This window comes from Macrobrachium nipponense, chromosome 41 (assembly GCF_015104395.2).
Source record: "Macrobrachium nipponense isolate FS-2020 chromosome 41, ASM1510439v2, whole genome shotgun sequence".
Classification (NCBI taxonomy): Eukaryota; Metazoa; Arthropoda; class Malacostraca; order Decapoda; family Palaemonidae; genus Macrobrachium; species Macrobrachium nipponense.
Window position 1 is genome coordinate 41388486 of NC_061102.1, and position 15289 is coordinate 41403774.

Below are 15289 nucleotides of genomic sequence, written 5' to 3' on the forward strand. Positions count from 1 at the left end.
TAAGAACTGCAGACTAAATGAAAAGCAACAATGAGCAGATGCAATATCTAGAAAATTAGAACCTGGCGATTACCCTCATCTTTGGAATGACACTCAATCCCAATGAGTAAGAGATGCTGTAAGTAACAAGGCCATCACAAGATTGTGGGGTGATCACTTCAATGCATCCTGAATTGCATAAATGAACAAGACTCCTGAAGGGAAGTAAATAACCTCCTTATTGTGACATTCAGCTTCATTTCACTTCCATGAACAAATTATCTAATAATAAATAGCCCACCTGCGATAGCCTTCCTGCAGAAGTTTTCAATTTCTGCCACCCAATAATTTACATTTTCCTAACTACCATATTCATTGCAAGCATAATTCTCCAGTTTCTCCCAAACTCACTACTCTAGTTCACTTAAGACTTTAACAAAATTCAAGGTAAAAGATACAGCTGACCCTGATAATTTTTGCCCAATTGCAATTACAACAATTGCATTGAAGATGAACAGATTTTTATAGTGAGACGTCTCTCCCCTTTCCACACACTACTGACAACCAAGTCAGATTTAAAGCATACCGCCCAACAGACATCTGCATGTACATCCTGAAAGAATTGCTGAACTACTACCTATCATCAGCCTTTCCTGTATGTCTATGTTTTGTAGAAGTGAGAAAAGCATTTGAAAGAGTAAACTACCTGAAGCTGCAGAAAAGAGGCACTTTTTTATTTAACTGATATTGATATTGCTGGTTCTCCAAATAACAATTCTGTATCAAATGGGGTAACATACTGCCCGACAACTTTGGTTCTAAACGGGCTCCAGCAAGAGGCCATTCTCTCTCTATATCTATTTTAGGTGTCGTCCACATGGGTGAGCTCTGCTTGACGAACTTTGCTCAATGGGATGTCAGAAGCCAGATACAGTGGGAAAAGTTCTGACTTTCCCCGCTTCTGACGTCACATTGAATACAGTTCGTCAAGCGGCTTAACATGTACACACATGCCACGAATGTCAAACTGAACTCACTTCTAATCGGATGCATGCACTATCAACAAAAAAACAATAAACAACCTCTGTTTCACCGACAACATGGTTCTGATTCCCCATCAGTGCAAGGTCACTAGTGATTAACTGATACTTGCCTAATATATACAGAGAAATTTGACATCCTATACAATGAAACCAAGACCCAGTGCACGTCGCTGCTCACCAAAGAATATTGCAGAACCACAAATTTTCCTTGGAAAATATTGTCTGGAATCTGCATGAATTCCCATATCTGGGCCACATCATTATTATGTGTGCTGTTTCCAGATGCACACTCTTCTGCATGACTCCTGGAGCTACTTCAGCATTTAATTTTTCCAGGTTCCTTTCCAGGGATCTTGGGATCATGCCTAGTGTCCCTATGATTATGGGTACAATTTCCACTGGCATATCCTATATCCTTCTTATTTCTATTTTCAGATCTTGATACTTATGAATTTTTTATCTTTCTCATCTACTCTGGTGTCCCATGGTATTGTGACATCAATGAGTGACACTTCCTTCTTGATTTTGTCAATCAACATCATGTCTGTTCTATTAGTATGTATCACCCTATCTGTTCTGATCCCATAGTCCCAGAGGACCTTTGCCTGATTGTTTTCTATCACTTATTACATACAGTAAGGTAGCTGGTGTTTCTTGCACAAGCTAGAGTGGAGGGATTTTGCTAATGAATCATGCCTCTTTTTGTATTGGTTCTGTGCAAGTGCCGGACATTCGCTTGCTATATGGTTTATGGTCTCGTTTTTTATAGTACGTATTGCACTTCCTGCATATGGGCGAGATGTTATTTCCATCTATCATTCTTTAAATACAGGCAGTCCCCGGTTATCCGGACTTGTTTATTGGCGATCTGGTTTTATGGGGCTTGTCTAGTGCTTTTTGCTATCAAGACCTTCGTTCCATTGGGCAGGTTACAAATGAGAAATTTTAAATTCTTCCTCAAGGCCAACTGGGACAAGAAAACTCAACCAGACTCTTGACGATTTTTCCTATCACACAAGATATATCAGATCTCGAATGGTGGCTACCAAAAAGAAGGTATTCAAAGGGGAAATCCCTTCTTAGCCCCAAAACTAGACCTGGAATTTTACTCGGACGTTTCGGATCTGGGCTGGGGAGCCCTCCTAGGGTCTTGGGAGGTCTCCAGGCCCTGGTCGCCAGAGGAAACGAAGCTCCACATCAATGTCAAGGAGTTGAAGGCCATTTACCTGGGCCTATGGCAGTTCCCCTCGTTCGTGTACAAGATGGTTGTTGTACATGCAGACAACACCACGGCCTTGTCTTACATCAAGAAACAGAGAGGCATGCACTCCTTTTCTCTCTGTCAGATGGCACATAACACTTGTCACCCGCTTCATTCACAAGAAATTAAATGTCCTTGCAGACGAGTTGAGCCGGAAGAGGCAAGTGCTTCCCACCAAATGGACTCTGGATGACAGAATTTGCTCCAGTTATCGGTGGGGGTTCTGTTCTCAGCGGGGGGGCTGCTAAGCGATAACCACCATTAACCGAAACTAGGAAATTTATGGTGCCAAGTTTCAGTTAATGGAACCTCTGTTAGGTATGTTATGGCGCCAATAACCGAAACTCAGCCTGTTATGGCACCATAAATAGCCCATTTGATGGCACTAGACAAGTGCCATAAAATCAGATTGCCATTAACCGAGACTGCCGATAACCAGGGACTGCCTGTATTATTTTTCAAAGATGAAACCTATTCATGTGGAACAAGCCCAAAGTGGCCATTGACTAGAAATTCAAGCTTTCAAAGAATATGGTGTTCAGTAGGAAGAAGACGAGGTAAAGGGAAATACAGAAAGAAGAGAACCCACTGTGTGAAGGAAGAAAATGTCATCTAGGAAACAGATACCTCATTATTCTATCTTTCCTGCAACTGAGATCCTTTTGCTTCACTGCTTAGGATGCTTTGGATAAGCGAATTGCTGCTGTTTCCTAGTTGGATTATCAGACAGTACATTGTTCATCTAACACTGATTTTTAAATAATCCAGGTGATATTCTATGAACATCTGTATGGCAGAATGGTAATGAGGTGTACTGTGAGGTTCTTTAGTGTCATCGTGAACAACAGTGATATGTCGCATGGCCTCTTGGGTACAGGCAGTCCCCGGTTATCGGCGATCCGGTTTTATGGGGCATTGTCTGAAGGTCCTTCGTGCACTGTTCCTTCAACGGCAAACGGAGAAGCCAGTCGTCTAAATACAGGCTGATATTGATACCTACCAGGTGAAGCCATTTTGCGAGAGGAGAGAGAATTCGAGAGAGTACTTGAGGTGCCGTGGAAAGACTGAAACAGAGGGACCGAAACTGGAAGACCTTCCCTTGGAAGATAAACCTTAGGTATTTCCTGGATATTGGATGAACTGAGATGTCCAGATAAGCATCCTGCATGTCTAGGGTGATCATCCAATCGCCCGGACGAATGGATGACATGACTGACTGGCTTGTTTCCATCCTGAACTTGGTCTTGACCATGAAGTAATTGAGAGTGCTTACGTCCAGTAACTGTCTCCAACCCCCTGACATTTTGGGAACTATGAACAGTCGATTGTAAAATCCCTGGGAATGGACCTCTCCTACTTCTTCTATGGCCTTCTTGATAAGTAGGAATGATACTTCTTCGAAAGGGCTAAGTGTCTTTCTGATTCTTTCAAGTACACCGTCAATGCGATGGGTGAGAAGACTAAAGGAGGGGTTTCCGAGAAAGGGATGCAATAGCCCTCCTTTAATACCTTGACAATCCCATGGCTCTGCCCCTCTGCAAGCCCACTTCTCCCAAAACTCAAGAAGCCTGGGTCCTACTGGGGCATGAAGGACTTCCTGTTCATTTCTTCCATTGAGACATGGCAATGGAGTGTTTCTTGACAGACTGCGAGTAGAAGCACAGATTGGAGCAGGGTCTAGAATGAGACTGGGGTCTCTTCGTACTAAAGAGGTGTTGTTGGAGCAGAGACGAGCTTCGGACAAAAGAGCGCCGTGAAGAAGGCTTGGCACTCGAAGACTCATTCAGGATGTCCTGAATTGACTACTTCTGCAGGTGTGCAGACATCTGCTCTACCATGGCCTACGGGAAGAGATGGGAGTGGTCCAGAGGCGCAAAAAGCAAAGCTGCCTTCTGCTGTAACTCCCTTCGATGCATAAAAAGACCAAAGGTCCCTCTTCTATACCAGTCCGAAGGTAAAGAACAACGCAAGTTCCGCTGCACCATCTCAGACGGCCTTGTCCATACACGAAAACATACTCAAAAGGTCTGTAGACACAGAGTCAACCATCTCTGTGGCATTCTCTATCTTCTTGGCAAGAATGCCCACCATCCAGTCGAGGAAGCTGAACACCTCAAAAACCTTAAAACAAGCTCTTGACGAGGTGGTCTAGCTCTGCCGATGAGAAGAAAACTCTGGCTGAGGCAAAGGCTGCAGCGACTCCCAGGAGGGGCTTTCTCCGGTGTCAGTAGTAAAGTCTGTGATACCTCTTGACAAGGTACGAGTGAGGATGAGCGAACGTTGCCTTCCCTTGCTCTCTCTTCATCGAGAGCCACTCCTTGACCACCTTAAGAGCCTTCCTGGAGGAGGTGGAAAGGACCATCTTGGGAAGGAGAGCGAGTTCCTGCTGCCTCTTTGACATCAGAAACGAGGCGGTGGGAGAAGTGAAGAATCCTGGATAGCTTTCCAAAAGGAAATGCAGTAAGGCCTTATAAGCAGATAACTGAGCCGAGTCTTAGCCCTCATCATCCTCGTCCTCTGAAGTAACCGGTAAAAGGTTGTCGGCCATCTTACAGGGAACTCCCGACGGAGGAGCTTTCTCGACAAGACTCAGGATCTCTGCTAGCTGGCTCTTCAAGAGAAGGATCATCTGATTCTGCAACAATGGGCTGCTGTTGCAGATGGGATACGAGTTCTGAAGAAGATGGGGTTGTGAGTCACAGGTCCAAGGTAGGGGCAGGTGCGAATTGACCAGGTGCAGAAGCAGGAGCCGCCATCACGGGAGCAGGAGCAGGAAGCACGGAAGCGAGAGCAGACAAAACGGGAGGAAGAGCTAGTGGAGTGGAAGCCAGTGGTGGGTGTGCGATCGCTGGAGATGGGAGCATGCCCAGGACTAGGCTCTCAGGAGTGGGAACACGTCCATCCGAACACTCAGGTGACGAGTGCCTGGCACGGAGCTTCTGAAGTTTTCAGTCTTTGGGAGACGGCAGAGCAGGTGAGTCCCATGGATGTGAAGGTAACTGAATTGGAGCAAACACTGAAGGGTCAACCCTGTAGCTACATGAAGGAAGGGTGAGGTTGTCTGAGTCCTATGCCGCTTGATTGGCACATGGGACTCGGGAGCCGAATCACGCACATGCCTTTTCAATGGCCTGGACACGTTCCCATAATGTCTACATTGCCCGGGATCATCAGACTCCAAGTCGGAACTAGATGATAAGTAGCGCACATCCACTGTCATGCCTTTCCAATGGCAGTCTGTCGTGTCCTCGGACTTTACAACAGGACTGACAAAAGGGACGGTAGCCCGTGGGCGAAAACCCATCAACCTCCCTTGGAACTCTGGTATGTCTTCTCCTAGGTGTAGGGGAGTGGAACAGTGACCTACGTCTAGGAGAGCCAATGGGATGGGCAACGACCTCCTCCACTGACACTTCACTTTGCACTTTATCACTTCTCACTTTTTCTACTTTGTCCATGAGGACTCTAACATAAGCCCCCAACTCTGCAATGGAACTTAACACTAGATTAACTTATTATCAAATTTGGTGTTAATCCTAGACTCTAGACTGGCAATGGCATTCGGTTTGGAAGCATGGGAGCTGAGCACTGGAGTGGGAGGATGGAGAGGAGGAGGGCTGAGGAAAGGTGAAAGATTTTGTTCCAGGAGTAGTCAGACTAGGCAGACCAGAGTCTGTCTTAGGCCTAGGGGAATAATCCCAACTAAGAGATGCCCTACTTTCAGCTCTAGCGACCACCTTCCTGATGCTATTCTTTCCAACCTATTAAATGCACCTCGTGTGTGCAGTCAGTCTCGTCTTGCAGCCTTCACTACAATAGCAAAGACTGGAAGTACTAGAATCAGACATACTAATAAGAATCTGAGCTATCAGAAGAGAAAAAACTAAAGTACGTAAAGCCAACCAATATGATGCAACAGACAAAAAACCAACTAAAGCGGTTACATCACCGACTTCAGCGAGCAAACAAGAGAGGGACGAAAACGATCTCAGGAAGCAATAACAACGTCTTGTTGGTAGCGTGGAACGAATAAGAATGATGCTGTTGGCGTCTGTCACTTGCAAGTTCCCGTTTCGGTGGATGGGACCTGTAACCCCCGCATTGCAACAGTTGCTTGTGCGCAAATTTTTGAATTTAGGATGCCGTGCAAGACTAATCATTTGCTAAGTAATTACCTGGTAAGTTACTTTCATAAAACTCTAAATTAAGAATGGCTAATATGCAAGTGTGTGGCAGTATGCATCAAGATGTAGACAGTGTGACCCATTAAAAACGATTTTCTTCAGTTTTGTCTAAAAATATTTATTACTGACTTTTGCCTAGATGTTAAGAGTATGGTGAAATCAATATTAATTACATACAGTAATATAATAATTCAGTTTATGTTTATATGTATTTTAATTACTGTACTATATATTTTCATTTCCGCGCATAAGACAACCTTTAAATCCTAAAATTCACCCATGAAAACTGGGGGCCGTCTTATACTACAATTCTAAAAATCAAACCTTGAATTCTAGGATGTTTTTGGTATGCTAGCCTTGGCCTTGGTGCAATAACCACCAACATACATGATTCACAAAATGAAATAAACTGATAATAACAGTAATAAAACCATTTTTACCTATGGCATATCTTCATAACAAATAGTCTATTCAAGGCATAATTCTATATCAATGAAACCAACTTTTATCTGTGTGATCCCAACTGAGAAAATGTCAACATCTAGTTACGATTGCGCTCACACCAACCTTTATCTTTTGGTAGTGTAACTATCGTAGTAATAACATTTAAGATGACATAATACTAATTTTTCATTAAAAGTTTCTCATACATATCATGAGATTCATCGCATATGCCACCATCATAGGGATTCCAGTCTGGTTCTGGTGAATCGACTTCAGCTTTGTCGTCGCTATCATACAAATCATCTTCACTACCATCAATGGTATTTTTAAATGATTTTATGACACTTTCTACGTTCACGTTCCCCCATGCTGTTATAACAAAATCGCAGCAAACATCAAGTGAGGCAGCATACAAAGCTGTTTGTAACTGTTTAGAACAATTCAGTCATCTGAACAATAATTATGTACGATCATTATCGTACATTTTTGTACTGTTATTATTAGTGGTTATTTGTGAATGGCGATGAAACATAAACAAAATAATGGTTTCCCTTTTAGGTGGCATATGTATGAAAAACATGATACAAAATTGGCTGTTAAACCCGGCTTTGATAATTTATGGAAGGAATGTAGTATCTCTGAATTAAGTTTCACTCGACAACTAAAGACTGTTGATGTCGGTAAAATGTGATCAACTGATTATTTTAAGACTGTAAACAAAACCAGAATGCAAATGGCACATCATTACTCTATTCATATACTATTGTAATATGATAATACATGCAATATGATTAGATACAGTAAAACAAGTTTTACTAAAATTATCATTATTCTCAATACAACTATTATTCGACTTTTGCAAGTGGATATCTATCAGTGTAACAACCTAACCAAGGCATATCTCTCTCTCTCTCTCTCTCTCTCTCTCTCTCTCTCTCTACTTCTCTCTCTCTCTCTCTCTCTCTCTCTCTCTCTCTCTCTCTCTCTCTCTCTCTCTCTCTCTCTCCTGACTAGAAAAAATTTGGTTTTCAGAATTCTGGATGAAGCTAAAACCTGTTCTGACATAACATAACTATGAAGCGTTTATTAGGAGTTCCATTAAAATTTTCAAATTGTTAAACCATGCCGATTCTCAATGGTGGCTTCCATACGTAAAAGTAAAATGCATTTTTATTCATCCCTCCCTCACGCAATGGAGATCCCAAGAAAGAATACTAGTAAATTAAAGCTGTAGATTATAGCTGAGGCTGAATAAAACGAATAACAGCCAGAAGAAAGTGATGTCCGGAACTGGAGAAATCACACCTAATGCTTATACAATGAAGTGTTATGAGTATGTTTTCAACCAAACTTCATTACTTTATGAGAAAAAGATCTTTTCTAACAACTAATGGCAATGAAGATATTGATAGTACTCAAACAGTCGAGATTTTGAGAATGTAAACAATAACAAATGCATGTGGTGTAAGTGACAATGTTTATATTCTGTAATACAGTAACAATATACCGGTAATAATAGTATAATAGTATGTAATATGTACAGCAAGCAAAACAACCTTTCTTTAAGTCATCATTATTATAAATATGGTTTTACTGTATAACTTGACAAATAATCACATTTCTCAAAAAAGAAAAAAAAATCGGTTTTGTAATTTAGAAGTCGTCTTATAGTACAGATAAGATATAAATTCATGAAAATTTTCCATGGTTTTTACCTCATGTTATCTAAAGGCTGTCTTATACAAAGAAATATATGGTATAGAGGGGGGGGGAAGGTGGTAAACGAAGTGGGGTGTGTGTGATGGGAGAAGTGTGAAAAGGTGTGGGAATGTTAGGTTGGTACCTTGTGGCATTCCATGGGGTCATGATGGTGGAGAGTTGGAAGTACTGAAAGTTACTTGCATAGCAGCTATCAGGGATGTTTGCTTCAGTAATTGATTCATCCATATCACAAGGCTGTATCAACATTGATCACCTCATGTTATCTAAAGGCTGTCTTATACAAAGAAATATATGGTATATTAAACTGAAATTTATTTACTTGTATTAATGATTCATTGGAATTTCAAGTTATCAGGAGAGACAGGATTTTGCTTCAGCTTTTATAATACCCAGTACATGATCCTTCTGAGAATTAAAAGCACATACTGATAGTTGAAAAAGGAGCTGTAAGTGTTTGCATTGCTTCTTCTCAAGATACAGTAGTATTTCCCCATCTCTGATAACTTTATTCCCCCTCTTTTGCCCCTTAAAAAAAAAAAAAAAAAAAAGCTAGCAAAATTGGATATGGCAAGAAAGACTAGGCAGTCCAATAAAGTTGTAATCCACTACTTGGCGCAAAGTCCAAGTCAACATATTTCATAATTTTCCTTGACTGTTTTATGTTTTTGGGGTATTTATTCTGTATTTTTGTTTTCTTTGATAAATTTTACATTTTCTTACCGTTTTCTTTTTTCTTCATTACTGTTTGTACTTTGACAAATTTATCTATATTATCACATCATTGCATAATAATTTTCTTAATACAATTAGCTACCTATAAAAGATATTTCAACTATATTACCAGGGACTAACAATCCATTTTCACAGGGCTAGCCTTCCATATAACTTAAATATATATATGTAGCACTTTAAGATGAGGCATTCACCTGTTCCCCTTCTTATGGCAGCAAGTCATGTTAATCTGTCAAACTCTTAATCTTGAATCTTGGGAAGAAACTCAACCCTTAAAAACTTTGGAAATATGAAATTTTCTAAACAATTTCAATATTTCCTATCATACAAACCATAGTTTTATTTATGCCTCTATTACGGATAATGGTACAGTAACTGGAAATGAGGGAAGTATTGAAAAATAACATTCCAAAATAAATTGAGCATGTACCTTCCCAAAGGCAGTCATCCAATGAAAAACTATGGTCTGAGGATTATGAAAAAATTAAATTCAGTACACATTTATCTATGTTTATATGTAAGTACTACAACCAATAGTTTTAGATATGCTAAAAAAAGCTATAGAAGGGTATTGATTAAACAAGATGACCAAACACCAGTAAGAGAATCTTGCACTGCAGAAGCCAAATAGATGATCCCAAGAAGAATGTTAACTGAGGGTTCATAAGACTATAAATTCAATAAAATTCTGAACATGTAAGTGACTTTTGCTAAAGTAATAGCACAACAGATAGAAAGAATAGAATTACCACCTTTCTTTCATGTATGTGATAGACAATGAAGTTGTGTGAATGCACTTGCATTACATTAAAAAGTGCAGTTCACAATAGGTAGGAAAGGACACAAACACCAAATATAAATTCAGTTGACCAAAAACAAAAATGACTGACGTGAATACTAAATTTTCCTATTAAGAATAAGTTTATAAGAAAGTGAGCTATGTCAAGACAATCCAGGCAAAATCCACTATGGTGAAAATGAGAGAAGGAATGAACAAATGATAATTTTATTACACACAAACAATAATAACTCTTAAAACATGAAAAAGATACAGGGAATAAGATGAAATGTAAAAGTCCTTATGTACTTAGTTCCAATGCAAACATCGAGACATACAAAACAAAAAACTCAAGTTGGAAGAAAATACAGTAAAGAGCAATGCAACAACATAAAATCATGATGAAACGAGGGGTTAAGTAGAAAAAGCACCGCAGAGGAGCAACATGCTACTCAAGGGTTTTTCAAGTGCACTTAATAACTCTTGTTAACACACAGACATACACCACCAGCAAGAACTTACTCCCCTAGCAAATCAGCCAGTTAGCTCTGAAACACAATTTTCAATGCCCGCTTCAAACTTAACTAATACTGACAAGAATGTAGATACATAACTATAGTCTGTACTTACATGTAAACATAATGCAGTTTCCAACATATAATTTATGAAAAGGCTGATCACAAGATTTTAAAAAATGCACTCTTTATCCAAAATTTGTGATTTTGACACACAATTCTCATACCATTCCAAAACTGAGTACATCTTCAAAAGCACCATATTTCAATCATTTAATAAAAATATCATTAAAAGGTATGTAAAGGAAAGTTTTCTCTAGCATGCAAAATAAAAATCTGTGCAGTGTATTTGGAAAATTGTCATTGCAATTATAATCTCTTGTCATGCTTACCACATGTGTTTGGAAAAAAAAAAAGACAAGCACCCATTTTAAAAGAATATGCTTAAAGGCTGCAACAGTAACTACAAGTGAGTAAATAGCAGAACATATTATTCTGAACAGCAAAATATCTGTGTAAAAGCATCATTAAGGCATAATATGTTGCTAGCAAGAGTAAGATTCAAGTTAACAGTATGACATAGAACAACAACAAAGTGCCAGTCATGAACTAGGATTATTTCTCTAATGGACAGATAATTGTCATGCCACATCAGCAATACTCTGTTAACCCAGGGTGACCAATGCCACACTAAAGAACAAATGATTTGGCCTCAGAAGCAGATCTTATTTGGGCCCATTATATACAATCCCACATACAAAAAAAAATTATATATATATATACAGTATCAATGAACGTCAATGTTTTAAAACATCAGAACAACTAAAGATGGGGAAAGCATTTCAAGCCATTACTATTAATGTACAGTACAGTATTAACAAATTTACATTTAGGAATAGTAGTTATAATTGATAGTTATCTTCAATCAACCCAGTTACTAGATATTCTTATTAGTTTCTATTAGGGATCTAGTCTTAATCACTTTTTTTTTTTAAGAAGTCTGCTCTCTGATTCCTGCTTTGCTAACTAGAGACACGGCTGAAATGAATAGCCGTACTCACCACCTTCTTAGCCAATCTTCTCGTGAGTCACTGAGTGAGAAAAGGTTTAATGGTCAAGTGGATCACTGATCCCAAGGTACATATGCAAATTTGAGACCCTATAATTAAGCACAGAACTAAAATCCCTGAAATTATTTGTTAACATACCCAATGTAAACTTGTCATATGCTCAAGTTTATATGTTCTTCCATGATTTTAAACACATGAAATGATTACCAGTAGCCAAAGACCTGAGCATACCAATAGACAGAAGATTAAATAAAAGAAGGACTTGCACAATTATGGATAATATACAGCAGAGTTGCTACCAATGACAGTCACTTTATATTATTTTCACACACAGAGCATAGGAACACTATGGAAAAATACTTTTTAGTTACATTCAACAAAAAATGAAACCACTAGTACTTACATTGTACTTGTTGGCTCTGGTTTTCGTGGTGAAGTAGCTTCAGTCACTTCATTGAAAGAGTTATTTGACATATGACGAGCTAAGAGTAACTGGGCTGTTCCAACCTACATAGAAAAAACATAAAAATTATCTTTAGTGATGTGACCCTAACTTGTTATTTACTTTGCCAAGTAGCTTTTTTTCTTTCAAAACCATACATGACACTAATGTAATATGTAGATATTTATGTTGCCCATAAATAAACAAGCTGCTCTGAATATTATACACACACCTCAAACTAATAAAAAATTCTGATTGACATATAAAATCAGAATTTCAACATTGTATATGGCCTGATGACTAAATAAAAAAAATGCTGAAAGTTTTATTAGTATACAGCAACCACAACAAAGCCATCAACTTGTTAGTGCTGCCATATAATATTTGTTTATGTATTTTTTTAAAGCTGCTAGTCAAAACTGGGGTGTGCCTTCAAAGTTTGTATCTCCTCAACATCAGGAAATGTAATACAGTAGCTCGCCGAGATAATGGATAAAACTGTTCGAGGCGATCCCTCTATAAAAAAAACTGTGAAATTTTGTGGTACAGTAGTGCCTCAAGTTACGAAATAAATCCGTTCCGAAGCGGCCTTTGTAACCTGATTTTTTTGTATCTAGAACTAATTTTACATGTAAATTGCCTAATTCGTTCCAAGCCCTACAAAAACACCACAGTAAATTTTATAATGAAGCTAAATTGACCAATAAACAATGAAATACAACAATTTGGGCTATTCAATAATTAAACTTACCGTTACTGTGCCTGTAAATAAAGTGTATTGGTGTACAGGGTACAAGAAATACTGTATGTACATGTACGTACGTATGTAGTAAAATGTGGAACCTTAACTTTCGAGTGAGGTGATGTCCGAAAGTGGCGACTGAGGGGGAGGACAAACGGCAGAAAACATGAAAACTTAATTTTACGAAAACAAAAAATGGCAGAAAACATTAACACTAAACTTTACGAAACACATTAACAAATGGCAGAAAACATTAACCTTCTTGATAATCTCCATCTTCGTCGCCATAGAAAACATCCTCTTCTTTCCGTGAACTTCAGCAACATTCTTGGGACCCATGGCTAATAACGTAAGTCATTAAGTTCACACACAACACGATAAAGTAACTTACAGTACAACGAAAGTGAAATCACTAACACGAATTTACGTTAACCAACGAAATATATGTGAATGAACCAACGAAATATATGTGAATGAACAAATTCCAGGTGTTTACGATAACGCTGCCGCAAAAAATGGTCAAGGAACGCCTTTACATAGAGGCATGTTGGGACAGATGCTTACCAATAGCAGAGCAGGATCTTATGGCAGTGACTAGCATCAGGAACCAATGGGAGAGCGGGATGATGGTGGCGAGTCTACCGAGTTGGCAACCGCCAGTTTTAAAATTGTTCTCGGCGGCCTGGGCGAATCTCAGACTTTACTCTTTCGCAACCTGAATTATTTTCGTACACAGAAGCAAAATGAATCTTTGTCTTTGCTTTCGTAACCTGAATTTTTCGTACGTAGGGACTTTCGTATGTAGAGGTTCCACTGTATATATCCATACATGCGTGTTTTGTTATGAAGTCCAGGTATATTTACACCCTGTACCCCTAAACTACTGTAAAATCCTAATACATAACTGCCTATTTTAACAGTTCACTGCCTAATTTGATAGTTCTAACAAAAATATACCATAAATTATAATTTTAAATCAATTCAAAATAATTTCAAACAGAAATAGTACACTCCAAACCATCACAAAACCCCCAAGCCATCATCTAGCTACTAATTGTTCCCCCTTTATACGTAAGCATAGTCTTTTTTTCTTCATAGTATACCATTTAGTTTTCTTTTTTTGATAAAGCTTATATGTGCCATGTATTAATAAAAACAAACAGTACCTATGCAATAAGATATAGCTTTATTGTTAATATAAATTCTAAACTGTAAGACACTAAAAGCTTTGGCGTATTTTTTATGAGTTGAAAGCAATATATAAAGAAACAGTAACAATAAACTTTACCTATCTGTACAATAAACATGGAAAATAAAAAATAAAAATGACTGTATATACTCATGATTTTATTATGTATCCTGTGTACTAACATCTTTTCCTCCATCTCATTATCCCATCTTCTGGTTCAATAAGTTAAAAATGTAAAAGTGAATGATAAAAGTATTGTTAGAACTGTTACAAACAAAGGAGAAACATTCGTTTTGCTAAGAACAACCAAGTTGCATTGCAACCATCGTACAATAGTAAACAATTACCAGTTATGTTACAAATGATGTTAAGTAGAATAGGACTGATAAATTTTACATAATACCCTATTCGCTATGAAGAAAAGATCAGCAAGGAAATATACTACGCCATGCTAATAAATTTAAACTGCAAGTTGTAGCTGAAGCTAAGAAAACAATGTTCAAGCTGCTTAATAACTATTATAAATTATCGTGCAGCGGCAAAACAGATTAAACTACCATAAACTTCAATATACCATCACACTCAACCGTAAATAAAATTGGAGAAAAGTATTTTAACCCTTTAACGCCAATTGGATGTATAAACGTTGATATACATTGTCTGTTGGGTGCCGATTGGACGTATGGTACGTCAATATAAAAAGTTTTTTAAAAATTCGCGGAAAAATAGTTATAGGCCTACTAGGCAAAAACTTTTGAATCATGCGCCTTGGGGGATGCTGGGAGCTCACAGATCAAGGCGTTGTTTTGTTTAAAATAGTTACCCCGGCGCGCAAGCGCGAATTTCTTTCTTCTCGCACTAAAAAGTATCAGCGACACATCTCAGAAATTATTTTGTCACTTTTTGACATAATTTTGGCACCATTTTCTATTAGCTGTTACATGGAGTATTATATATAAAAATGTGCACAATTTTATGTAGAATACAACAAAAAACAACTCATGGTTGTAGCTTTTATCAGTTTTGAAATATTTTCATATAAATAACGATAAGTGCCAAAATTTCAACCTTCGGTCAACTTTGACTCTACCCAAATGGTTGAAAAATGCAATTGTAAACTAAAACTATTACATTCTAGTAATATTCAATCATTTACCTTTATTTTGCAACAAATTGGAAGTCTCAAGC

At 38.3% G+C, this 15289-nt stretch overlaps 1 protein-coding gene across 6 annotated transcripts in view; it reads right to left on the reverse strand.

Annotated features, from left to right (window-relative positions):
- LOC135212725 (arf-GAP with SH3 domain, ANK repeat and PH domain-containing protein 1-like) overlaps positions 1–15289 on the reverse strand; it is a 360410-nt gene that overhangs the window by 85909 nt on the left and 259212 nt on the right. For 5 of the 6 annotated variants that reach the window (XM_064246425.1, XM_064246429.1, XM_064246428.1 and 2 more), the window contains exons 13-14: positions 12132–12235; positions 11720–11749 (exon numbers count right to left, since the gene is read on the reverse strand). In XM_064246425.1, the coding sequence (XP_064102495.1) occupies positions 11720–11749; positions 12132–12235 (134 nt within the window). The remainder of the gene's footprint in view (positions 1–11719; positions 11750–12131; positions 12236–15289) is intronic. The other variant, XM_064246426.1, reaches the window with a different exon arrangement.